The sequence below is a fragment of the Narcine bancroftii genome, chromosome 3 (assembly GCF_036971445.1).
Source record: "Narcine bancroftii isolate sNarBan1 chromosome 3, sNarBan1.hap1, whole genome shotgun sequence".
NCBI lineage: Eukaryota > Metazoa > Chordata > Chondrichthyes > Torpediniformes > Narcinidae > Narcine > Narcine bancroftii.
The window spans coordinates 35993695-36021427 of record NC_091471.1 but is presented as its reverse complement, the minus strand read 5'-3'; the positions used below and the strand labels follow the sequence as shown (position 1 = coordinate 36021427).

Genomic DNA, 27733 nt, shown 5'->3' with positions numbered 1-27733 from the left:
TAGGTCTGGACATTACAGGCATTCAGGGAAAGATGCTGGCAGTTTGATGATCAATATTACACAAGCTTTTTGATTTCAAATGCATTTAGTTAACTGAATTTAAAATCTTACATTTCTGTGGTAGGATTTGAAATTGTGTTCACTGATCCAGAGGCCTCAGGAGACCTTTCCCATATCTCTCTGTTACCATGCTGTTCATGACTGTTGGAAATGGCTTTATGTCCAAGTTCTAACTATTTGTGTCTTTGATTTTTTTTTAATTGCAGGTGACCTTAATGAAATCACTGACAAAGGAGAAGTACAATTTCAAATGTGGTAGGTGGTTGGACATCAATGAGGATGATAATGAGATCATACGAGAGTTGCCTGCTGAAGGAGACCTGGTGGATGAAGTTCTGCCCTGTGAGTGTATACCAAGTGAAGTGAGATGGATGGCAAGCAGCTTTTATTTCCAGCCGATGCGTGCTATTTTTATTTGTGATTAATACTGTGCTTTAAGTGGACTCCCTTGCCCTTTTGTTTCTGAGATCGTGATGCAATTCCACCTTTCCTTGGATCCAGAGACAAGGAGATAGAATCTCCAACAACAATACCCTCAAACACTTGTGGTCCCCTTCCCACCACTCTTCTATCCCCTCTGAAGGAGTAGCACCTCTATGTTACTCAGTAAAAGCTGCTCACTGTAGTTTACACCAATGTCATACACCGACATGCAGCAGAGGAATTGCAGAGAGCTTTAAAGATTTTGCAGAAGTAATGATCTGAGCCAAGGGTCATGTGGGCACTTGAGATACATCCACATTGATGGGTCTGGAGTTAAAATTTAAAAGTAAATTTATTTATTTACAGCGTGGTTAGCATAGCGGTAGTACAATGCTATTACAGCACCAGTGACTTGGGGTTTAAGTCCGGCGCTGTCTATAAGGAGTTTGTACGCTCACCCAGTCTCTGTGTGAATTTCCTTTGGGTGCCTCGGTTTACTCCCATCTTTTCAAAACTTACGGGGTTGTAGGGTAATTGGGTGACATGGGCCCGAGGGCCAGAAGGGCCTGTTGTATGTCTAAATTTAAAATGTAGCACAATAATAGCCAATTCTGGCCATTGAAACCCATGCTGCCCAATTGCACTTTAGTGACCTTCCAAACCCTGGATGTTTTAGGAGGGTGGAAGGAAATTGGAGCACCCAGGGAAGACCCACACAGGTCATGGAGAGAATATAAAAATTCCTTACAGACACAGGTTGCTGGTTCTGCAATACCTTCTTCAAGGTATTTTTGTGTTTTTACTACATCTCCTATCAATACTGCAAGACCTGCTGAGTTTGTGTCTCCAGCACAGCATTTTATGTTTTTACCACAATCTCAGCATCTGCAGATTTTTGTGTTTCATTTGGTAAAATTACAGGTAAAGAGCAACAAAGGAAAACATCCCCTTGGTTGGAGTGAAAGCTCACAAAAAGGGCTATCAGATCAAAGCTGTGCAGCCCTGCCAGGTCTACTCATGAATGTGGATGACAATTAAACTAATAGAGAAGGTAATTAAACTAATAGAGAAGGTGGCTACAAAAGGATCTCTATCCTCAACCATGGCAGGTTCCAGAAAGCGGGTGGTAAAGAAAGAGTTTTGCAACATGCAAAATAAAAGATGCAACTTCGTCATCTTCATGAGTTTCCCACCATCACTTCCCCCTGAGGTTCCCACCATCTCTTCCCACTGAGGTTCCCACCATCACTTCCCCCTGAGGTTCCCACCATCTCTTCCCCCTGAGGTTCCCACCATCACAGAGGCCAGTTTCCAGCCAATTTGGTTCACTCTGCAACACATCAAGAAATGACTCAGATCACTGGATACTGCCAAGGCTAAAGAAATAGATAACACCTTATATGCATTACTGAAGGCCTACATTCCAGAACTGGGCACCAACTGCTTCATCAATGCCTTTCCTTCCATTGCAGTTATATGAAGTGGGGTTGCTCCCTGATGATTGCACAAAGTTCAATCCTATTGGCAACTCCTCAACAAATGCATCAGCCCATGAGGCATAAACATGAATTCGACAACATTCATGTGTAGGCTGATAAGTAACCACAAGTGTACCAAACAATGACTGTCTCCATTCAAAGAGAGTCTAATTATCTACCTTTGATACCTGATCACATTCACACCAGCAATCCACATACGGGATTTCATCATGCCCAAATACTCAACTAGACCATCCACTTGACTACAGAGCAGTATAGAGGCTGGATGTCATGTGGTGAGTGACTAACCTCTAATCACCTCCCAAACACTGCAAGGCATAAGTTAGGGCTGTGTTGAGATCACTCTCCTCATTAAGTTCATTGATAACAACTCTTAAGAATATCGATGTCATCCATTTGGTTGGCAAGCTATCAACCACGTAAAGATTCATTTCTTACATCACTCCTTCATGGTGCCTGCATTATATGCCATCTACAAAAAGCCCAGGCTACCCCAATAGCATCTTTCAACCCCATGGCCTTTACTACATCAAACAATGAGAAGCTGGAAGAACTAAACAGATCAAAGTTCTATTTTTCAAGCCAAAGGGTACTGAACTGAAAAGTTGACTGTCTATTTCTCTCCAATCCATGGATGCTGTCTGACCCATCCAATCCCTCCATCTTCTCATGGTTTTGCTCAAGGACCAGGCATCTGTTCTTGTGCCTCAATTATCAGCCAGATAAGGGTACCAGATAAATGGCAACAGCGCAGATTGCAGGTCACCCTCCAGTTTGGAAACATAACAATGGTCCTCCATCGCCTCTGATCTAAACCCTGGATCTCCTGCTCGGTAGCATTGCAAAGGATTAGCAGCAGAATGACTGCAGTTGACTAAGATTGCCCAACATCAGCTCCTCAAGGCAATCGGAGATGGTGGCTTTATCAGATCCAGAAAGTGAGTGATAAAAGATAGACCAAAATGGGTAAAGAGGAAACAATTTTGATGCTGGGATGACAGGGAAGTCAGCCTCCTCTTTTATGATACCGTCCTCTTATATGTCACTGTCAATTTTCATTTCCATTGACTTCAATAAATTGTCACCCTTGAGATGTTGAATGTGGCGGATGGGCCGATTCTGCCCTTTTCACATTAACTCTTGAAGAAGCAGAGAGGAAGCAAATTATTGGAGCATGTTTGACTGGTTACATGGGGTACTGGAGGTTAAGGGAATGAAGAAAGTGTGTGGAGTTATACCAGTGTTAATGCTGATTAGTGCAGCAGTTTGAGGAGCGAGCCTCTTCACCAGTATACCTTGATGTCTTTCCAGTGCACAGCTGAGGAAGAGAATGGCTTATGCTTTCAGAAAACCAATAGTTGGGATCTGAAATCTCACGATACAACATCAGGAACAGGCGGAACAGTCCAGCTGGAAGGAAGTTGAGGTATTGGGTGGGAGTTGAGGGGGATTGGGGAGAACAGATTGTGTCAGTAGGTGAGGGAAGTGTGTTGCCCTGCCAGGATATGTAAGGATTTTATTTAAGAAGACCTACCTGAAGCGTGCTAAGCGCATTAATCCATGGCCTTTGATCGACTTGGGCATGTCTCCTCTGTGTTACAATACAGAAGGCCTCACAAGTTCTGCACAAATGACGTACTCCACCTACTGATAAGCTGTGGTCCAAATTCATAGAGATGGCACTGTGCATCTCTGGACTCCAATATAGATGATCAGATCAGACTCATCGCTGTCTCTGAAGGAAATTTGTGGATTTCATGGAATTCATTGTTAATCAACAGATTCCTTTATACTTTTTAAAATTGAAATTAAGTCGTATATCAGATTAAACCAATGTGCTGTACAATGAAAGAAATCTGGAGCCAATGGGAGATCAGTGAGCCTGTTTGAATTAGATTAGACAACCAAGGTGTTAACAAGCACTGCCAAGCAAAACTCTGATCCTAAAGGTAGGGTTCACTTCAACATACCTGATAACTCTGTGTTCCTTTCAGTGGTGAAGTATCTGGTTATCATCTGTACTGGAACAGTTAGCGGCAGTGGAACCGATGCCAATGTCTTTATCTGCCTGATTGGCTCACGGGGAGACACAGGAGACCGGGTGCTCTACGGCAGCAAGAATAATGTCAATAAATTTGAGAAAGGCAATGTGAGTCCAATGTGTGCATTTGTACCAGCAGGTTTCTGTTCTAATTTATCCAGTCTGTATGTAACCAGCATTACTCAATGTGCCTATATTCTGATTTATCCAGATTCAGTGACCTGTCCTTTCTGGCCCAGATTTTCCGGAGTCATATCATAGTTTCACATGAAACAGCTGGTATTTCCCTGCACTGGTGCCAAACTCAGGACTCCGATGCAAATGTGCAGAGGTTTCAAATGTCCTGAGGGACGTTCAGAGGGAATATCTCAGCTACACATGTCAGTCACTTCACTTACAGCAAATTCCATCTGGTTATCTGACGGCCAAACCTGGCCAGGTTGGACCCAGGGCAGATTCTGCAGTTCCATTTCCTTCAGCAGAGAGAAATGGCTGCAGGGACATCAGCAATTTACAATTTCTGAATAGAGTTAACAAATCCATTTTATTATTTACCTTTAAATATCTGTCTGAATCCTAAATATTTTTAAGTTTTGATTAAGTTAATAATGAGTAATAATTTGAAAAATTTCTGTATATCAAAGATGACCACAAAAATTCATGTTGTTTGATATTTTTGATAGTCTAAATGCGGGAGCAAGGCTTAAAAAGCTGTCAAAATATTTCTGTGGATGGGGCTAATTCAGGCCCCACCAGGTGATATCATTTACATAAGGAGGACCAGCCCTGACCCTGGGACTTGTCGACCAGGTCATTCAGAAAGTCGTTTCAAGAGCTACTCAGTGATTTTCAAACGATCTTTGCGCCCTAACTTACTTAGTCGGACTTTCCCCTGAGCTAGACAGTCTCAGTGATTACACCTTGACTGCCTGTCTAACTGTGCTCCCTTTCTCCAGGCAGATGAATTTGTTATTGAGGCTGTAAGTCTGGAAAAAGTGAAAAGAGTGAGAATAGGACACGATGGGAGAGGAGGGAGCTGTGGCTGGTTCCTGGACAAGGTGATCGTGAAGGAAGAAGGAGCTCCAGAATCCCAAGCGGTTGAATTCCCATGCAACAGGTTATTATTTTGAGCCGGTGACTAAAGTGAGAGTATTGCAATGGATGAGACTGAGTATGCACATCTCTGCAGGGGGAAGGTCCGTGTTTGTGGATTGTGTGAGATGAGACAAGGTGGCAAGAGGAAAATACACAAGCAAACAAAGAGGCAAAAAATAAAAGGTTTTGTTCTCATTGTACCAGGTGGCTTGACAAGAGTGAAGATGATGGTCAGATTGTTCGGGAGCTCGTTCCATCAGGAGATGCATCAATGCTGAAAAGTAAGAAAAGATCTTGCCCGATCTTTAGAAAACTACATGTGGCAACTCTAAGAGGCCTAAGCATGGAATCTAGAAAGAGCTGTATGATTTTAAGTTAGTGTCTTTTTTTTAAAGATAGGGCCACCTTGGTTGGGAATTTTGTTTAATGAAGGGTGCCTGTTTGAAGTGGTTATGCCCAGAAATACCACCTCACTAAGAAAACTGGATTTGAAAGTCATCTCGGCTGCTTAAATGCTAAAGTCCAGATAGACATAAGCAGCATAATCTGTCAGGCTATGTGACACCATGAGGCACGGCTGCTCCTTTTGTTTTCTAACCACATCTGAAGAATATGGTACCTAATCAGTCTGCTCACCTTTATGTTTATTGGGATATAACTATGGAGCTGATTGTCAAGCTAAGCTTAGAACACAGTGTAGTGCTGGGGCTAGGTTAGATGAAGTTTGAGAGAGAGAGAGAGACCAGTGAGGGAGGGACAAGGCAGGAGAGGGGTTCAGAAGCAGTGGGGGGGGGGGGGAATGTTTTAATGTTCCATGCTGTCAGGCTAGGAGGCAGAGTAGGTTGTGGAGAAGGTCAATGCGGCGATCAAGGAAATGGTATCAGAGGTGAAGCACGGGGTCAAAGGGTGGTGGCATTTCAAATCGTTTAGTTCACGACAGGAGCCTGGGGAACCTATGACCATTCTAATTAACACTTCCGACATTTAATCTGAATGGTTATAGATTTCCATTTGTTGTTTTCAAGTTCAAAGGAAGGGAATTGTGACCGTGTAGCCTTTGTTCGGCTTTGAGCTAATGTCAGAAGCATAGAAAGCATTTGAGATGTCATTTCTCTGCTAACTTGCGAAGCTGCATAATGATGTTTCATTTGATGCCCCTCTAGATATCCAGTACCATGTCATGGTGAAAACAGGGAATGTGCCTGGAGCCAGCAGTGATTCCAAAGTTTTCATTAAATTGTACGGAGAGAAGGGAGATACCAGCAAAGAACCTCTAGCCACCTCTGACAACAACTTGGGAAATTACTTTGAACAGGGGCAAGTGGATATTTTTATAATTGACACAATGGATATCGGAACAGTAAGTAGATTTCAATGCTCTGATCTATTTGCAAGCAAATGGCATAATCAGAATATCAAAGCTATATCCATGACCTTTAGCCTCTTTTACCTGGTCAGTTAAGCTCCCTTTAAATTATTGTCAGATTTGTAAGTCAATTAAGCATGCAGTCCATTGAATGAGGTTTTTTTCAACTCTTCGATGTTAACACAACCATCAAAACATCTACAGGTGTTTGCAAGGAATTAACATGGTGCAAGTTAGATTGATGAGAATTCTTTGCTTTTCTCTTAAAAAACATTATGACGTTAATTATCCAGCCATTGCTTAACAATCAAACATTCCTCCTTATCTTAATAAAATTATATTTTAACTTTCAACTTGAAAGGACCATTTTAATTCTGGGCAGAGGTGGGTGGGAGAGGGAAAGAAATAGAGAGGGGGAAAGGGGAAGAATAGATGTAGCTCTGAAGAAGAAAGAGGGGATGTTACCTTGTCTAACCCCTCCCACCCTGCCCTCATTGCACTGACTATCTCTCCTCTGCACTCTCAATCTTGATGAAGAGTTCAGGCCCGAAACATCAACAATTCTTTTTCTCCCACTGAGACACCAGGATATTGCCTGGGTTGGAGCATTTCAGTCACGAGATGAGACTGGAGTCTGCTTTTATGTGAATAGGTGACTGGGCATGTGATAGTGGGGTACAAAATTGGAAGGGTATTCATAGTAGGAATTTTTTTCCCCATAGCTGAAGTACTTAAACCTGGAGAGCATGGGTTTACAGAAAGGTTTAGAGGCAATCTTAGAAGCAAAATTGTTTCATTCAAAGGGTGGTTGGAACCTGTTTGAGGAAGTGGTGGAGACAGAAACATCACAACATTTAAGTAATATCTGGACGAGCAAGGATATAGAAGGCTACAGAGCAAGTGATAGTAAATGGGATTAGTATAGATGCATTCTTTAAGGTTTCATGGACATGGGGGTTGAAGGGCCTGTTTCTCTGCAGAATGTATCTGTAACTATCACATCCAAGGCATCCTTTTCTAGTTAGTCAAGCCAGATCTTCTAATGTCTCACCTCTTTAGAAGTAAGGTTTGCTTTATTGTTCATGGAATATGGGATTAGATTCTTTTTGTATGTCAATAATTTTCTGTAGCTTGTGTTTTAACTTCCACACTGCTTCTTATTGAATGTGTTCCACTGAACTCAATGACCATGCAGAGGTCTATCTTCACAATGCTGCTCTCTCAGTTCTACTTTCTCATACTTCAACAGGTCGAAAATCCCTCCTATATCAGTGGTTCTCAACCTTTTTCTTTCCACTCACATCCCACTTTAAGTAATTCCCTATGCCATCGGTGTTCTATGATTAGTAAGGGATTGCTTAAGGTGCAATGTGAGTGGGAAGGGAAGGTTGAGAATCACTGCATTTTGCTTGAGAACAATTGTCATTGGCCCATTTCCTTTGGTGCACATAACGAGTCAATTAGATGCGATTAAAACAGTGGTTTTCAACATAGAAAATAGGTGTAGGAGTCGGCCATTTGCCCCTTCAAGCCTACACCGCCATTCATTTTGATCATGGCTGATCATCCACTTGATACCCTGTTCCAGCTCTCTCTCCATACCCCCCTGATTCCTCTAGTCACAAGTACCAAATCTAACTCTCTCTTAAATATAGCTATGGAACCGGCCTCAATCACTTCCTGTGGCAGAGAATTCCATAAGTTCACCACCCTCTTGAGTGAAAAAATTCTTCCTCATCTCAGTCCTAAAGGACTTCCCCATTATCCTTAAACTGTGACCCCTGGTTCTAGACTTTCTCAACATTGGGAACTATCTTCCTGCATCTAGCCTGTCAAATCCCTTAAGAATTTTGAACGTTTCTATTAAATCTCCTCTTAATCGTCTAAACTCCAGCGAGTACAAGCCCAGTCGTTCTAGCCTTTCTTCGTATGCAAGTCCCGCCATCCCTGGTATCAATATGGAAAACCTTACCTTTTCTGCACTCTCTCCATGGCAATGATGTCCTTCCTCAGATAAGGAGACCAAAACTGAACACAATACTCTAGATGAGGTCTCACCAAGGCCCTATACAATTGCATCAATACCTTTCTGCTCCTGTACTCGAATCCTCTTGATATGAACGCCAACATACCATTCGCCTTTTTTACTGCTTGCTGCACCTGCCTGCCCACTTTTAATGACTGATGCACGGCAACACCCAGGTCTCTTTGAATCTCCCCTTTTCCTAATTGGATACCATTAAGATAGTACTCAGCCCTCCCGTTCTTTCCTCCAAAGTGCATAATCACACACATATCCACATTATATTGCATCTGCTATGCATTTACCCACTCACCCAACCTGTCCAAGTCACCCTGCACACTCTTAACAGCCTCTATACAGCTTACAATCCCACCCAGCTTCGTGTTGTCTGCAAACTTGGAAATGATGTTTTCTATTTCCTCATCTAAATCATTAATATATATTGTAAATAACGGGGGTCCCAGCACTGAGCCTTGTGGTACCCCACTAGTAACTGACTGCCATTCCAAAAAGTACCCGTTTATTCCTACTCTTTGCTTCCTATCTGTCAACCAATGCTCTATCCACCTCAATACCATATACCCTATACCGTGTGCCTTAAGTTTGTATAGTAATCTCCTGTGTGGGACCTTATCAAAAGCCTTCTGAAAACCCAGGTAAACCACATCCACTGGTTCTCCCCTGTCCACTCTACTAGTTACATCCTCAAAAAATTCAATAAGATTAGTCAGACATGATTTTCCCTTCATAAAACCATGCTGCTCTGACCAGTGAATTCACCACTTTCCAGATGTGTCGCAATCACATCTTTAATAACTGACTCTAACATTTTCCCCACTACCAATTCCCTGATTTCTCTTTCCCTCCATTTTTAAAAAGTGGAGTTACATTAGCCACCCTCCAGTCCTCAGGAACTACTCCAGAATCTAAAGAGTTTTGAAAAATTATCAACAATGCATCCACTATTTTATGGGCTACTTCCTTTAGCACTCTGGAATGCAGACCATCTGGCCCTGGGGACTTGTCTGCCTTTAATCCCTTCAATTTATCCAACACAACCTCATAACTTACACTTATTTTCCCTAGTCCTTCCGTCACATTAGCCCCATGGTCCCCTATTATTTCCTGAAGATTATTCATATTTTCCCTAGTGAAGACCGAACTAAAGTAGTTATTTAATTGGTCTGCCATGTCCTTGTTCCCCATGACCAATTCACCTGTTTCTGACTGCAAGGGACCCACATTTGTCTTTACTAGTCTCTTTCTCTTTTCATATCTGTAAAAACTTTTGCAGTCATTTTTTTATGTTCCCTGCCAACTTTCTCTCATAATCTCTTTTGCCTTTCCTGATTAATCCCTTTGTCTTCCTCTCTAGAACTCTGAATTTCTCCCAATCCTCTGGTATTCTGTCTTTCCTGGCTAGTCTATACGCTTCCTCTTTACACTTGATACTCTCCCTGATTTCCCTTGTTATCCTCCTTGAGTTATTCTTTTTCCAAACCAGGATGAACAAATGCTGTATTTCATCCAGGTGATCCTTAAATGCTTGCCATTGCCTTTCTACAATTAATCCTTTAAGTAACATTTGCCAACCTAACTTAATCAATTCACGTCTCATACCCTCAAAGTCACCCTTCTTTAAGTTCAGAACCTGAGTTACAGAATTAACCCTGTCACTTTCCATCCTAATGTAAAATTCCACCATATTGTGGTCACTCTTGCCCAAAGGGCTTCGCACAACAAGATTGTTAACTAACCCTTCCTCATTACTCAGAACCCAGTCTAGAATGGCCTGTTCCCTTGTTGGTTCTTCAACATACTGGATTAGAAAATTATCCTGTATACCTTCTAAGAAATCATACTCATCAGTACCCTTACCAATTTGATTCATCCAGTCTATATGGAGATTAAAGTCATCCATTATAACTGCCTTGCCTTTGTTGCATGCATTTCCAATTTCCTGTTCAATGCCATCCCCAACCTCTCTACTACTGTTAGGTGGTCTGTATACAACTTCCACTAATGTCTTCTGCCCCCTTGCATTTTGCAGCTCTACCCACATTGATTCCACATCATTCAAGCTAACATCCTTCCTTTGTATTGCTTTTTAACTCCTCTCTAACCAACAATGCTACCCCACTTCCTTTTCCTTTCTGTCTGTCCCTCCTGAATATTGAAAACCCATGAATGTTAAGGTCCCAGCCTTGGTCCCCTTGAAGCCATGTCTCTGTGATCCCAACTATATCATCGTCATTTACAGCTATCTGCACATTCAAATCATCCACCTTATTACAAATATTCCTTGCATTAAGATACAAGGCCTTCAAGCTTGTTTTTACCAGAGCCTTAACCCTATCACCATTATGCTGTAAAGTGGCCCTTTTACATTTTTCCCCTGAGGTTACCTGCTTGTCTCTTTTGCTTTTCACCCTCCTATCTCCGACTTCTTCCCTCATGCTAAACCCCTCAGTCTCTCTACTCCTGATCCCATCCCCCTGCCACATTAGTTTAAACCTTCCCCAAAACCACTACCAAACACTCTCCCGAGGGCATTGATCCCGGCCCTGCCCAGATGGAGACTGTCCTGTTTGAACTGATCCCATCTGCCCCAGAACCGATTCCAATGCCCCAAGAATCTGAACCCTTCCCTCCTACACCACTGTTCAAGCCACATATTCATTCTATCTATCCTGCAATTCCTACTCTGACTAGCTCGTGGCACTGGCAATAATCCAGAGTTTATTACCCTAGAGGTCCTACTCCTTAACTTCCTTCCAAGCTCCCTGAATTCTGCTTGTAGGACCTCATCCCACTTTTTTCCTATGTTGTTGGTACCAACATGGACCATGACAGTTGGCTATTCACCCTCCCCATCCAGAATGCCCTGTAGCCGCTCCGTGATATCCCTGACCCTTGCACCCGGGAGGCAACACACCAACCGGGAGTCCCATTTACGGCCACAGAAGCTCCTGTCTAGTCCCCTTACAATTGAATCCCCTACAACTATTGTCCTACCACTCTTTTTCCAGCCCTCTTGCCCAGCAGAGCCACTCACCTTTTTTTTTCCACCCACATACCACCTTAAGCAATCCTTTCTAATCACAGAGCACCGATGGCATAGGGAATACTTAAAATAGTATGTGAGTGGAAAGAAAAAGGTTGAAAACCACTGGTCCTTTATCTTCACTATCTTTTCCATATGGTCACCAAAGGAGTGTATCAAGATTGAATCCTCATCCTTTCTCTCATCTACATTCTGACATTATAGAAGTATACTGAAGACACTAAGCCATATTTCTGTGCTACCATCTACAGGTATATCTCTGTAACTATACAGCGCTATTCTATCTGACCCCTTTCTTGCTCCAATGTAACATTGGCTCATCAACTATTCCTTTTAAACCTGATCCTGATTAGATTCTCCTCCCTACTACGCACTGCTTCTGAACTTTATGCTTAGCTTGACAGGAAGCTGAGCTTCAAACCCAGATTGGTAGCAATTAATGTAGATTTTTTTGGTAACTAAGGACTTTCTTTAGACTCTGCCTGGAGTTTTCCTGTCCTCCCTGTGAGCGTGGACTTTCTATGGGTTCTCTGGTTTCCTCTCACATTCCAAATGTGCATCTTGGAGGTTTATTGTCTGCTGTAATTTGCCCCTGGTGTTAGTAAGTGGTAGAATTTGGGATGTATGGTAGGGAGGATGGGGGGAAATTGAGGATAGCAAAATGGGTTCAGTGGGATTAATGGACTCAATGGGTTGAAGAGCTTGTTGTATCTCTCTATGACTCTCTGACCTTCAGGTCATAGTTGCCAAATTTGTAGCACAGTGACCAAGCCTAAACCTTCCTGGTTTTCCATTTGAATTTATATAAAAATGTTCAAAGAATTAATACTTTAATTTCTTCCTCATCCAAGCTAAAACGTCTGTTGATTGGACATGATAATGTTGGACTGCGAGCTGGCTGGTTCCTGGACAGTGTTCAAATTAAGGTTCCAGCGCACGGAAAGGAATACATGTTCCCTGCCCACCGATGGTTGTGCAGGGATGAAGCAGATGGCAAGACTGAGATTGAAATATACCCCAGTGAGATCACAGAAATTGAGAAATGTAAGCCTACAAATTCACCAATGAATTGAGGATTCTCATTTATCTTCAAAGGAAATATCTGATTTTCTGTGGTATTCTATTTTCCACTTTATTTGTGCTTGTAAAGATTAAAGACAGCCCCTGAAGACCTTCCCTCCCTATAGTGTCAATCAAACTGACCTCTTGCTTCTCACCCAAGATCTAATTCTTCTGAAGATTCACTTAGAATCTCATGCTTACATCAAATCAAAATCGTGGCTAATTTAACCACTTTCCAGTTCTAATCATTCTTCTCTGAGCTTTACAATATGACAACCTTCAGCTTTTATCCAAATACTACCTTAAATTAGCCCTGACTGTTTGCCTTTGACTGAATTACAGACCTTGTTGCCTTTCATCTGGGTTTTTCAAGCTTAGCGCTGAGGAGGCTTTTTCAGTTCGTTTCTATATCTCTCTCTGGGATATTAGAAGGTGGTCCACTCTTCAAACCAACCATGTGTGTATATTATGAAACAAAACAAAGGCTGATCAACGCTGGACTGGCATGCTTTTCATCCAGAGAGACAGATCCCGGCTGTTCTATAATGAGGATTGTTACCTCATGCAGAGAGCAGCTATTCACATGGTGCAATTCTTAAAGTGGTACAGCCTTGAAACTCCCCCATTGTTCAGAACTAATATTGAATGACACATGCAACCTTCCACAGATTCCCAACATTATTGCATCACTACCACCAGAACAACTCCAGAAATTCCCTCTGCTGTCCTTCACGAAAGACCTTTCAGCTTTTTGAGTACTGCCTCAACGTTTGGTTCAACTTAGCATTAATCATTAACATATTTTACCTGCTTACACCTGTATGTTTTGTTTTATTTGAAATCAAGGTCCAGGTTAACATTTCATATTACATTTAATATTCTACATTTTTCTGTAAGAATAACTAGATTTCATAGTCTGAAGAACTGCATAACATTTCCTTATAATTATTCTCAATATGAAAGCAGCAACAAAAAAAATCTCACAGGCCTGAGCACTTAATACTTTCAACTCTATAGAAACTTCTAGAGAATCCGAGATTTTAGAAAATCCTCTTAACTCAATTGATTCCAAATGACACCAGCATCCGTTTGCGTTTTAGTCAATGGTAACTGAGGCAAAAAGCACGACTTCTTAACATGTGTGGGATTACCCTGCTGTTAACCGATTGTCTGGTCTTGTTTATAACTTGCTGATTTTTGACCAGTCACGAGCAGTAAATGTGTCCAGTGGTAAATTCACTGATTGTGCACTCTCAGCAGGGGATCGCATTCAAACAGATTGTGGAAAAGAGATGGATGAAGGTTATTACAAATTAATTCTGCACTAGTACCAGTCTCGCAGCTCCACCAACTCAAGTTTTGAACCTCGCTTCTAGTGCTGTCCATGTGGGCTTTGCAGGTTCTTTTTACAACCATGTGGGTTTCATTTAAGTGCCCCAGTTTCTTTTCATTAGCCACGCACGTTGCCAAGGTGGTTAAGAAGGCATATGGTGTGGTGGCCCTCATTAGTTGGGGGATTGAGTTCAAAGCCACAATGATTCAGCTCTATAAAACCACATATGGTCCTCTCATTACAGGAAGGATGTCAAAGCTTTAGAGAAGGTGCAGAGGAGATTTACCAGGATGTTGTCTGGATTCAAGTTCATGTCTTATGAGGAAAGGTTAAGCATTTTGAGTTTTTCTCTTTCAAAAAACAGAGGAGAAGAGATTTAATAGAGGTGTACAAGATTCTGAAAGGCATAGATAGGGTGGACAGCCAGCACCGTTTACGCAGGGCGCCAATGGTTAATATCAGAGGATATCCACTTCAGGAGAGTGGAGGAAAGTTGAGGGGAGATGTGAGAGTTAGATTTTAACACAGAGTGGAGGATGCCTGAAATAAATTGCCTGGGGTGGTGGTGGAGGCTGGTACAAATGGGACATTTAACATTCTCTTAGATAGGCTCGTGGATGTAAGAAAATGGAGGGTTGTGAGGGAGAGAAGGGTTAGATTGATGTTTAATAGGTTTATATAGTTTGGCACAACATTGTGTGCTGCAGGGTTTGTGTATCCTATATCTTAAAGATGTGTTGGTAGGTTAATTGCCCATAGTTAATTACCTCTAGTGTGGGATAGTAGTAGGAGAATTGGCGAGTGTTGGTGGGCCTGTAAGAGAGAATGGGTTATAGGGATTGCTCTGAGAGCCATGTTGGGTCAAATTGCCTCTTTCTTTCTCATAAGAAAATATGAGACATAAATAAGAAAGCTATGAGAGTAGCGACATCAGTGGATTTACCTCCATGTGAGTACATTGCCATAGGCTGACTTGTGTATTCTTCACTCCAATTCAGTACAAACTTTTTGTTTCTCTTACCTGTTGTCTCTGGCCAGTAATAAATTATGAAGTGGAGGTACGCACAGGTGATATCTCTGGAGCCGGCACTGATGCAAGAGTCTTCATCCAGATATATGGAACACTTGGAAAAACAGAATTAATCCGCCTCCGAAATCGCTCAAACAACTTTGTGCGAGGAGAAACAGAAATGTTTAAGGTAGGCTTAGGTACAAACAAATTGAAGGAACATTGCCAGAGCAGTTGTTTGTGGAGGGGAGATGTAGAGCGCGTTGAAAGAATCAAAGGCTTGTTGATCCAAACCAAGGCTTTTATTAACTAAGACTAGAGTGTATCACATGTAGGTTGACTAGTCCAGAATGACCTGGTCTGACTAGGAGCAATCCTTTAAGACCTGCCAGTAGGCATGGCTACTCTCTCAGCCAATCACAGTCATCCTACACTACAATCTGTACATATACACATTGGTGATAGAATCTGTACTTCTTCTTCTTTGGCTTGGCTTCGCGGACGAAGATTTATGGAGGGGGTAAAAGTCCACGTCAGCTGCAGGCTCGTTTGTGGCTGACAAGTCCGATGCGGGACAGGCAGGCACGGTTGCAGCGGCTGCAGGGGAAAATTGGTTGGTTGGGGTTGGGTGTTGGGTTTTTCCTCCTTTGCCTTTTGTCAGTGAGGTGGGCTCTGCGGTCTTCTTCAAAGGAGGTTGCTGCCCGCCAAACTGTGAGGCGCCAAGAGCCCACCTCACTGACAAAAGGCAAAGGAGGAAAAACCCAACACCCAACCCCAACCAACCAATTTTCACCTGCAGCCGCTGCAACCATGCCTGCCTGTCCCGCATCGGACTTGTCAGCCACAAACGAGCCTGCAGCTGACGTGGACTTTTACCCCCTCCATAAATCTTCGTCCGCGAAGCCAAGCCAAAGAAGAAGAAGTACAGATTCTATCACAGGAGGAAAGGGCGGATCATGGATCAGGTTCAGGAGTGAGTAGCGGGGAGTGGGTCATTTGTAAAGAGTCATTATGGAATTGGCAATTTTAAGCAGAAGGCGGGTAGGACTTGTCCCGCGCATGGATCGGGACCTGATGATAGGCCAACTTCAGGTCGATTGTGGAGACCCTGTAGCAGGCTATCTCATTGATCATGTCGGATATCCTGGGTAAGGGGTGGGTGTCCAGCTGGGTGTACCGGTTAATGATCTGACTGTAGTCTATGACCATTCTTGGTTTGCTGCCCCTTTTGACCACCAAGACTTGGGCTCTCCGTGGGCTGGTGCTGGGTTCTATGACACACTCCACCAGAAGCTGCTTTACCTCCGCCTTAATGAATTCTCTGTCAACTGCGCAATAGTGCCTGCTTCTGGTGGCTATCAGTTTGCAGTCTGGCATGAGGTAGGAGAAGAGGGCAGGAGGGATGATGCACAGTGAGGAGAGGCCGCAGATTGGCCGGGGCTGGTTGGACAGCACGCTGTGGAGCATCAGCGGGGGTAGGGGCCCATCAAAGATGAGGGTGATGCTCTGCAGGTGGCACTGGAAGTCTAACCCCAGGAGGACTGGGGCATAGAGCTTGGGCATGACCAGGAACCTGAACCTGTTGTTTGCCTTCCCCCCCCCCCCCCCCCACCCTCCACAGTCAGATCAATGGAGCAGCACCCGAGGGTATTTATATAGCGGTCCTGGGCGGTGAAGGTGATAGCCAAGGAGCTGGGGTAGATTTTAAGTCTCAAAGTTCAGGCCAGGTTTGTGTATACGAAGCTCCGAGTGCTGCCACTGTCGAATAGGCATTTTGTTACCGGACCATTGACAGCGACGTCCATCATAGAGTGCCTGAGGCATTGTGGAATGTTTCTCATCAGTGTGATGGCTGCTAGGACCATCTCAGGGTCCGAGTCACTGCTCCCCGATGGTTGAGGTGAGTGGCATCCTCTGTAGGTGATGGGTGTAGTGACTGGCGATCCATGGTGTCTGCAGGCGTGTGGTGCATTGGTAGGGCAGTCTGGTTGGCACCTGTGTTGACCATGTCATCTTTGTCGGTGCAAGTAGAGTCGTTGGTGCGGATAAGGTAGGACTGGGTGGCAGTGGCGCCGTTGCCCTCCCGACACAGGATGGCGGCGCTGTGTGGGGGTGCATGGCGATGGCATGGCTGGCCTTGCCCATTGGTCGCGCCGTTCATGTGGGAGGAAGTGATGTCATCCGTCAAAGGAGGTAACATCATCGCATTGGCTGTCGGTAGTGGGGACGTCATCCCAGGAGGCGGAAGTGATGTCATTCCGGAAGGCAGATATGAAGTCATTGTAATCCAGGGCTGGTGGATGTGGGCAGTGCGGCGCTCGTGGTAAGCACGTGGCGGTCGTTCCTAGCGAGGCCGGATGTGGGGCTGCCACGGATGGAAGTAGCTGTGGGGGCAATGTCGTCGCCCGACACTTGCACGTGGCGGGGCCTGGGTAGGAGGGGGGGTTGGTCGTGGTGGGTTGCTGAGCTGCCGGCAGGCTTAGAAAGACATATTTTAGTGTAATGGCCTTTCTTGCCACACTTTCTGGCTGGGCAGTTTTGGCATGATCATCGATCTGACCCACACCGGAACCCGCAGTACTTACACGGGCATGGGGGTCCTGCGGCAGCGATGCTCTTATCTACTAGCTGGTTTCAGGTCACAGCTGCAGTCTGGGCTGTCCACACGGAGGCCTGAGGAAGTTGGGAGTCGAAGGCTTCTGTGTGGAGGGCTGTTGCTTCCAGGGAAGTTTGGGCCAGGGAGTAGATATTGTCCTCTGTTGGATAGTTCTCGGGTGCCGGCCTCGAACACAGGTGTCCCTGACCAACCTTTTGATCTCCTTTTCGCTTACCCCAGGTTCTGTCAGACATGGCCAGGCCAGCTCACGCTGGGCTCCCAGGTAGGATTCGGCTGTCTCTCCTGGCTGTTGGGCACAAATACTCAGGAGATACCTGCCATAGACTGCATTCATTGGGGGCTTTTACATGGCTTCCAAGGTGTCCATCGCCTCCGAGTATTCAGAGCAGTCCTTGAGTGCCTGAAAGGCTCGGAGACCCGACTTCGAGCAGAGCAGTACGAGTTTCCTCCGGTCAGAGACTAGGACGTCAGCATGTGCCTCGATGATTGCCTCGATCGTGTGCCTCCAAATTTCAAAGCGTGCTTGCACTTCCAGGCGACGAGAGTCAATTTCGAGGCTCCCGGCACTTAGGAGCTTCTCCATCGCAAGTTAAATTTAAGCTGAATAAATTGAGATGCACTGTAGTGACAGTAAGCAGACAAAAGATTCAAAGGCCGAAACAACAGGCTTTCTTCAGCATAAAGTCTCTGCTGTGGCTAGCTGTGCCTTGCTCCCGAGTGAATGACCTCGAGAGGGGCCTAATGTAGCTTATATCCCGGGTGGCTGATTGGCAGCCGACCAGGTGTTGTCTGTTCTCCCGTGATCTTCCTGCAGGTACAGTGGTTGCCCCCTGCAGTCGGCTGGTGGTATATCACCACAAAAAATATCAATCAGTATTTCTCTCAAACACTCTCACTTTCTTTCTATACCAGGATGCTGTCTGGATAGGAAAATATATCTTATGAGGCAAAGTTTAGCAGAAATAGGGCTTTTCTTTTTGGAACGAAGAAGGATAAGAGGTGATGTAATAGAGGTCTACAAGATTCTGAGATTATGAGAGGCATGGATAAGGTAGACAGCCAGCATCTTTTCCCCGGGGTGAGAGTAGCAAACACCAGAGGGCATGAGTACAATGTGAAGGGAGAGAGTTTAGGCGAGAGTAACATCAAGAGTAATTTCTTTTACACAGAGAGTTGTGGGTACCTGGAATGTATTGTAGTGGAGGCTGGAACAATAGGGGCACTTAAGGGAATCTTAAGCAGGCACATGGATAAAAGAAAAATAGAGGATTGTGGTATGGATATTTTTTGGCTAGGTATATACAGTTCTGCGCAAATCATAGACTAAAAGCCCTGTCCTGTTCTATACCTTGCTGACCAGAATTGCATGTAATATTCCAGCTGAGGTCTGACCAAAGCTTTATAACGTTGAATTATATCATTTCCCATTTTTGAGTCACCATTTAGTAAAGGCAACCGATCGCAAGAATAGAGTTAAGCAGGAGACTGTAAAAAATCCTGAGTCTTTGGTCAAGTTAGACATCTGAATAAAATGGTGAGAGGAGGGGTGAAAGGAGAGGAGAGATGGGAGGAAGGAATACAAGCTAACAGTAAGAGGTCAAAGATGGATGTGCATGGGAAGGAAGAAGCGGGAAAAAAAGCTGTCAAGTGAGAGGAGAAAGAGGAGGAGTCACGTGATGGAATAGTGGCCGGTCAGTGAACTCCAGCCCTCTCCGGAAAAGTTTAAAAAAAAACACACAAAACACAAAGGCACAAACATAAAAATTAAAACAAAGTGAAGGTAAAGGTGGGAAAATGGCAGCGAAGAAAGAAAAGTCGAAAGCAACGGGAAGAAGAGAAGAAGAAAGAACGTCGGAAGAAGGCCGCGGAGAGAGAAGCCCGCTCCCTAAGGTCAGTTGAAGTCCCGAGCTCGGGACTACAAAAATGGCTCGCGGAGCCAAGTAAAAGTGCGCAACCGCGCATGAAAAAAAAAACACTGACGGGAGGGGGGACCAGCTGAGGAGTCGATCTCCACAGCTGAGAATGACAGCTGCAACACAACAACAGGAAGAGAACATAGAAAACAACGAGAACAAGAAAGAAGAGAGTAAAAAGAAAACAAGGAAACAACAGATGGCCAACCCAGAGGAAGAAGAAGAAGAACATAGAGAAATGGAAGAAGAAGGGAAAGGCAGGACAATGGATATTTTTTTTTAAAGAATATATGGAATCAGTAAAAGAATGGCAATTACACGAATTTAGTGAAATAAAAAGAAGAATTAAAAGTACAGAAGAAAAAATGAATAGATTAGAGATGGTCATGTCAGATATAGGAAAAAGAGTGGACAAGATGGAAGAACGAGAAACAGCCGTAGAAATGGAAGTAGAGGACTTAAAAAAGAAATTAGAAGAATCTAATAAAAAAGTTAAAGAGATACAAGAGCTGTTACCTCAGAAGAAAGATATAATGGAAAATTATAATAGAAGAAATAATATAAAGATAGTGGGCCTTAAGGAAGATGAAGAAGGCAAGAATATGAGAGAATTTATAAAAGATTGGATCCCCAGGGTCCTAGGAAGACCAGAATTACAGGAAGAAATGGAAATAGAAAGGGCACATAGAACATTAGCCCCGAAACCACAGCCACAACAAAAACTAAGATCCATTTTAGTAAAATTCTTAAGGTATACAACAAGAGAAAATATATTGGAGAAAGCAATGAAGAAAATAAGAGAAGACAAAAAGCCACTGGAATACAAAGGTCAAACATTTTTTTTCTATCCAGACATAAGTTTTGAACTCCTGAGGAAGAGAAAGGAGTTTAATACAGCAAAAGCGATCCTATGGAAAAAAGGATATAAATTTATGCTAAAGTACCCAGCGGTACTTAAAATAGTTATTCCAGGGCAGCAAAACAGACTATTCTTGGATCCGGAGGAAGCACGAAAATTTGCAGAACAACTACAAAACAGACAGAGAGATGAAGACATGTAACGAGAGTAAAAATGACCACGAACTATATGTATGTGTGTATATGGGTATATATATATGTATGTGTGTCTATGTATATATGTGTGTACATAAGTGTATCCGTATTTAAAGGAAAATATATAGAGTATAGATAAGAATTAATAAGGGAAAGAAAGGGAAGAGAGGAAGTAAGGAGGGAATTAAGAGAGTGACCTTTGTTATATATGAAAATTGAAATCTTTTCTGGGGGGGCTGGGTGGGGAGGAGTTACAGTCACTGCGAAATCAGTTGACACTTGCGAGTGAATTCGCAAATCCAAATGGAGAGGGGAGATGTGGTTGCCCGACAAGGGATAAAGGGCAACTCAGGAAGGGGAGGGGATAGTGGGGTTAAAGAAATTTTAGATAGGAGAATAAGGGAAATGTTTGATGTTTTAGAAATGTTGTCTTATAAAGTGTTCAAAACAAGAAAGCAGAAATGGATAAGAAGGAAAGGTGATTATGAGGAAACGGAAAGGAAAGATAAAGTATGAAATGGCTACGTTGAACTATATGACTTTTTATAACGAAATATTTAACCAAATCAAAAGGAAGAAACTGCTAAATTTACTGAAAAAAGAAAAAATTGATATAGCATTCGTGCAAGAAACACATTTAACTGAAATGGAGCACAAGAAATTAAAGAGAGATTGGGTAGGACATGTAACAGCAGCGTCATATAATTCAAAAGCTAGAGGAGTAGCTATATTAATCAGTAAAAATGTACCAATTAAAATAGAAGAGGAAATAATAGATCCAGCAGGGAGATATGTAATGATAAAATGTCAGATATATTCAGAATTTTGGAATTTACTCAATGTATATACACCTAACGAAGAAGATCAAAAATTTATGCAAGATATGTTTTTGAAGATAGCAGACACGCAAGGGAACATACTAATAGGAGGGGATTTTAACCTTAATTTGGATTCAAACATGGATAAAACTGGAAAAAAAAACTAACAGAAAGAACAAAGTAACCAAATTTATAATTAAATCGATGGAAGAAATGCAACTTTTGGATATATGGAGGAAACAACACCCAAAGGAAAAGGAATATTCATATTATTCGCGTAGACATAAAACATACTCAAGAATAGACCTATTCCTGTTATCAGCTCGCATGCAAGACAGAGTAAGAAAAACAGAATGTAAAGCTAGAATATTATCGGACCATTCACCCTTGATATTCACAATAGAGTTAGAGGACATCCCTCCAAGAATGTATAGATGGAGATTAAACTCCATACTACTTAAAAGGCAGGATTTTAGAGAATTCATTGAAAGACAGATTAAAATGTACTTTGAAATAAATACGGAATCAGTGAAAGATAAGTTTATACTATGGGACGCAATGAAAGTGTTCATCAGAGGGCAAATAATAAGTTATGTAACCAAGATGAAGAAGGACTACAATCAGGAAACAGAGCAGTTGGAAAGGGAAATAGCAAATATAGAAAAAGAATTAGCAATGAAGGAAGACACAACTAAAAGAAGAGAATTGGCAGATATAAAAATAAAATATGAAACATTACAAACATATAAGGTGGAGAAGAACATAATGAAGACAAAACAGAAATATTATGAACTAGGAGAAAAAATGCACAAAATTCTAGCATGGCAGCTTAAGACAGAACAAACTAAGAGAATGGTATTGGCATCAAGGAAAAAAGACAAACAAATCACATATAATCCAACGGAGATTAATGAAAACTTCAGAGAATTCTATGAACAATGATACCAAACTGAAAACGAAGGGAAAGAAGACAAAATAGATGAATTTTTAACTAAAATTGAACTACCAAAATTACAAATAGAGGAACAAAATAAATTAACAGAACCATTTGAAATAGTAGAAATACAAGAGATAATAAAAAAACTACCAAATAATAAAACACCAGGAGAGGATGGATTCCCAATAGAATTCTATAAAACATTTAAAGATTTATTAATTTCTCCCCTTCTGGAAGTAATCAACCAGATTGATAAACCACAAAGCTTACCAGATTCATGCAAAACAGCAATAATTACAGTAATACCAAAGACATGGAAAGATCCACTCGCACCAGCGTCATATAGACCAATATCTTTACTTAACACAGATTATAAGATAATAGCTAAACTATTAGCAAACAGATTAGCCGACTATGTACCAAAAATAGTAAATCTAGACCAAACTGGATTTATTAAAAAAAGATGAACAACAGACAATATTTGTAAATTTATTAACTTAATTCATGCAGTAGAAGGGAATAAAGCTCCAACAGTAGCAGTTGCTTTAGACGCAGAGAAGGCCTTTGACAGAGTAGAATGGAATTATTTATTCAAAGTATTACAAAAATTCAGTTTACCAGAGAAGTATGTTAATTGGATTAGAGCATTATATAAGGGGCCATTGGCGAAAGTGACAGTAAATGGATATATATCAAAGCAATTTAACTTAAGCAAATCAATAAGGCAGGGATGTCCACTATCACCCTTATTGTTCGCGTTAGCTATAGAACCACTAGCAGAATTGATAAGAACAGAAAATAAAATAAAAGGGATTAAAAATAAAAGACAAGGAATATAAAATCAGTTTATTTGCAGATGACGTTATAGTATACTTAACAGAACCAGAAATATCAATAAAAGAATTACATAAGAAATTGAAGGAATATGGAGAAGTGTCGGGTTACAAGATTAACACAAATAAAAGTGAAGCAATGCCAATGAATAATGCGGATTTCTCAAAATTTAAGAAAGAATCACCATTCAGATGGCAAATGCAAGCAATACGATACCTAGGTATACAAATAAATAAAAACCTCAGCCATCTATATAAACTCAATTATTATCCACTAATGAAAAAAATTACAGGACGACTTAGAGCATTGGAAAGACTTACCACTAACACTAATAGGAAGGATAAACTGTATTAAAATGAACATTTTCCCAAGGATACAATACCTATTTCAGGCATTGCCAATACACTTGACGGAGAAATTCTTCAAGGAGTTAAAGAAAATAATAAGGAAATTTTTATGGAAAGTGGGGAAACCGAGGATAGTACTAGATAAATTAACAGAATGGTATAAACAAGGAGGCTTACAACTGCCAAACTTTAAAAATTATTATAGAGCTGCACAATTAAGATACCTATCAGATTTTTATCAAACAAGGGAAAAGCCAGATTGGACTAGATTAGAATTAGATAAAATAGGGGAGAAGATACCTGAACATATATTATATAAATGGGATGAAAAATTGGTACAACGTAGGAATTCTCCAGTATTACTTCATCTGCTCAATATTTGGAAGGAGATTCATATAGAAAGGAATAGAACAAATTACCAATTACCAAAACTAATACTGACGCAAAATCAGCTAATCCCTTTTACAATAGATAATCTTTCCTTTAGAGAATGGGAGAAAAAAGGGATCAAAAGAATAGAAAATTGCTTTTCAGGAAATAAATTACTATCCTTTGAACAAATGAAGGATAAATATAATATAACTCAAGATACAGTCTTGGCATACTACCAACTGAAATCCTACTTGAAGGACAAATTGGGAAGCAGTCTGAGGTTACCAGAGGGAAGTAATTTTGAATATGTGATTACAGACACAATGATAATCAAAAAATTTATAACAAATATGCATATTAAACTGCAAGAAAAGGAGAATGAGGAAACAAATGGTCAAACTAAAAAAAATGGGAACAAGATTTAAACATAAAGATAAAGAAGGAAGCATGGTCGCCTAATTATAGGAAGGATATAAACAGAGTGGAGAGAGTGCAGAGAAGATTTACCAGAATGTTACCTGGGTTTAAGCATCTAGAGTATAGGGAGAGATTGGACAGATTAGGTCTTTATTCTTTGGAGCGTAGAAGGTTGAGAGGGGATTTGATAGAAGTATTTAAGATTATGAAAGGGATAGACAGAGTGGATGTGGATAGACTATTTCCATTAAGAGGAGGAAAGATTAAAACAAGAGGACATGAGTTAAGAATTAAGGGGCAGAGGTTTAGAGGTAACATGAGGGGGAACTTCTTTACTCAGAGAGTGGTAGCCGTGTGGAATGAGCTTCCGGGAGAAATAGTGGTGGCGGAGTCAATTGTATTATTTAAGAAAAGGTTGGACAGGTATATGGATGAGAAGAGGATGGAGGGTTATGGGCATTGTGCAGGGAGGTGGGACTAGAAAGGGGTGTTTGGTTCGGTGCGGACTAGAAGGGCCTAATGGCCTGTTTCCGTGCTGTAATTGTTATGTTATGTTAAGTTATGCTCTGGAACTATGAGAAATACAATAAACATGAGGTTACGTATGATACAATATAACTGGATACACAGGCTATACATTACACCTCAAAAGTTAAATAAATGGGACCCAACAGTATCTGACAGATGTTTTCACTGTAAAAAGGAAATGGGAACAACAATTCATGCAATTTGGACATGTGAGAAAGTGAAAAAATGTTGGGAAGATCAAAACCAGATATTAAATAAAATCACAAAAAACAATATACCAAAAAACCCAGAAATCTTCCTCCTAAGTAACATAAAAAACAAAGAATTTGGACTTGATTTGGATGGTGCACAAAAAAGATTTGTTAGGTTAGCCCTAGCTGTAGCAAAAAAATATATTATGTCAGCCTGGAAATTAGAAGATAACTTTTGAATACAACAATGGTATATAGAAATGAATAAATGTATTCCACTAGAAAAAATAACATATAATTTAAGAAATAATATTACAATATTTGAACAAATATGGGAGCCATACATGAAACACAATGGAGAAAACCTACCGGGGACATCTACCACCTAAAATGACAGAAGGAGAAGGAAATGAAAAGAATTGACTCAGTGGAACTTCTTGTTTATTTTTATTGAGTGACAACATTGTTTGACGGGTTTAATGTATCTTAGATTCTGAACTTTAAATGAATGGGAGGGGAGGTAGGGAGGGTGGGATGGGAAGTGGGGGGAGAAAACAACACTGAATATATTTGAAAAGAAAAATGTATGTATCTTGATCAATGTGGTTTAGAGTGCGAAAAATAAAAAAAATTTAAAAAAGTGAGAGGAGAAAGGGTAGCTCTCTGAATGGTGAGGAAAGGGGGTAGGGAGCTAGAGAATTAAGTAGAGAGAGAGGCTCAGGGGAGGGGTTTAATGGAAGCTGGAGAAGTCAATGTAAATGCTGGCTGGTTGGAGAGTGCCCAGATGGAATATTAGATGATGTTCCTCCAATTTATGGGTAGCCTTGGTTTGGCAGTGCATGAGGCCATGGATAGTCATGTCTATGTGCGGAATTAAAATGGTTGGCCACTGGGAGGCCCCTTCTACTGCAACGGACAGAGTGAAGGTGCTCAACAAAACAATCTCCCAGTCTGCGTCCAGTCTCTCCATTATTGAACAGGCCACAACGGTAACATCAGATGCAGTAGATAATTCCTGCAGATTCACAAGTGAAGTGTTTGGGGTCCCTAATGGTGGCAAGGGGGGAGGTAGGAGTGCAAGTGTAGCATTTCTTGACATCACAGGGGTAGGAAATGAGTGGGTAACTAGTGTTAAGGGATGAATGAATGAGGCAGTTCTGGAGGGAGCATTCCCTGCATAAAGAGGGGAGGAGAGGGGAAGATGTGTTGGTTAGTGGGTTCACGTTGTAAGTGGCAAAATTCACAGAAGGTAAAGTGCTGAATGTGGGGTGGTAAGTAAGGACAAGGGGAATCCTGTCCTTTATGCATCTTGTGTGGGAAATAGATGAGAAACAGCCAAATTGATTGTTTGAAGGAGAACAACTTGGATGTTCTAGAATGAAAGACGTCATCCTGGGAGCAGATGTGATAGAGGTGGAGGAATTGAGAGAAAGCAATAGAATCCTTACAGTGTACAGGGTGTGAAGAGGTGTAGACTCAGTAACTGTGGAAGTTGTAGAAAATATCTGTAGAGAGTTTGTCTCCTGAAATGGAAAAAGAGATCGAGAAAGGGGAGAGTGTTACTAAGTGAAAATATTTGTTGATATTTCTATCTACAATTGCAAGAACAACCTTCTACCATCACCCTCTAGTTTTATCTACCTCTAACATGGGGTCATGGAGATATTGGGTGCAGTTTTGGTCACCCAGCTTTTGAAAAGATGTCATTAAATTAGAAAGAGCTCATAAAAGATTCACAGGGATATTACCAAAGTTTGGCAACCTTGAATTATGAGGAGAGTCTGGATGGACTGGGAGTTTTCTCCCTTGATGACATGAGGCTGAGGTTGACCTTATAGAGACTTATCAAATAATGAGGGACATTGTTAAGGTTAATAGTCATAGTCTTTTCAGAGGGCAGGGGAGCCTATAACTAGAGGGCATAGATTTATAATGAGAAGGGAAGGATTTGAAGGGACCTTTGGGGTACATGGAAGGAGTTGGGTGTTTGAAACGAGGAAGTGGGAGAGATGGGTGCAATTACAATGTTTATTGGACATTTAGAAAGGCACATGGATAGGAGAGTTTCAGTGGGATATGGGCCAAACACAGTTTTAGGTGACAACTTGGTGTGCATGGACAATCTTCTCCCTTCAACTTTGGCCTGCTCCTGCTCCTATTTCTCCTGTCCTTATACGATGACAAAACAGTTGTTTTCCACATCCTTAGATTGAAGCCCTGGATGTTGGCAAGCTAGTGAAAATCCGGATCAGCCATGACGGATCGGGTTTGGCTCCAGGCTGGTTCCTGGATTTAGTTAGAATCAGTCGACTCACCATCAGGACTGTGGAGGACGACAAAAAGAAGAAGAAAAAGAAAAAGAAAGTTGACGAGGATGCTGTTGCCAAGCAGGAGGAAGTAATGGAGACCTACACCTTTAACTCTCAGCGATGGCTCGCCAGTGATGAGGGAGACCGACAACTGGTGGTGGAACTCCTGCCGGAAGGTGCCGATGACCTGGAAGGTGGGTGACAATCGGAAAACATTTTCATATTTCAGTGGGGGAAATGTGGAGACAAAGCCTCTTCATTCTGCTTTAGAATGGTATTCATGACTATTAATGCAGGTAAATGAGATTAGTAATGCTAGGTATGAAGGGTGGCATTAATATGGAGGGCCAAAGGGCCTGTTTCTTTGCTATAGAACCTGATGATTCTGTGAGCATAAATTTGAGGTAAAGCAAAGCTTTGTG

General features: G+C 41.8%; 1 protein-coding gene across 1 annotated transcript in view; it reads left to right on the top strand.

Annotated features, from left to right (window-relative positions):
* Positions 1-27733, top strand: part of loxhd1a (lipoxygenase homology PLAT domains 1a) — a 221516-nt gene that overhangs the window by 110725 nt on the left and 83058 nt on the right. Inside the window, exons 18-25 of the mRNA XM_069923807.1 lie at positions 267-402; positions 3977-4131; positions 4980-5140; positions 5323-5399; positions 6282-6478; positions 12423-12615; positions 15005-15165; positions 27211-27505. Of these exons, the coding sequence (XP_069779908.1) occupies positions 267-402; positions 3977-4131; positions 4980-5140; positions 5323-5399; positions 6282-6478; positions 12423-12615; positions 15005-15165; positions 27211-27505 (1375 nt within the window). The remainder of the gene's footprint in view (positions 1-266; positions 403-3976; positions 4132-4979; positions 5141-5322; positions 5400-6281; positions 6479-12422; positions 12616-15004; positions 15166-27210; positions 27506-27733) is intronic.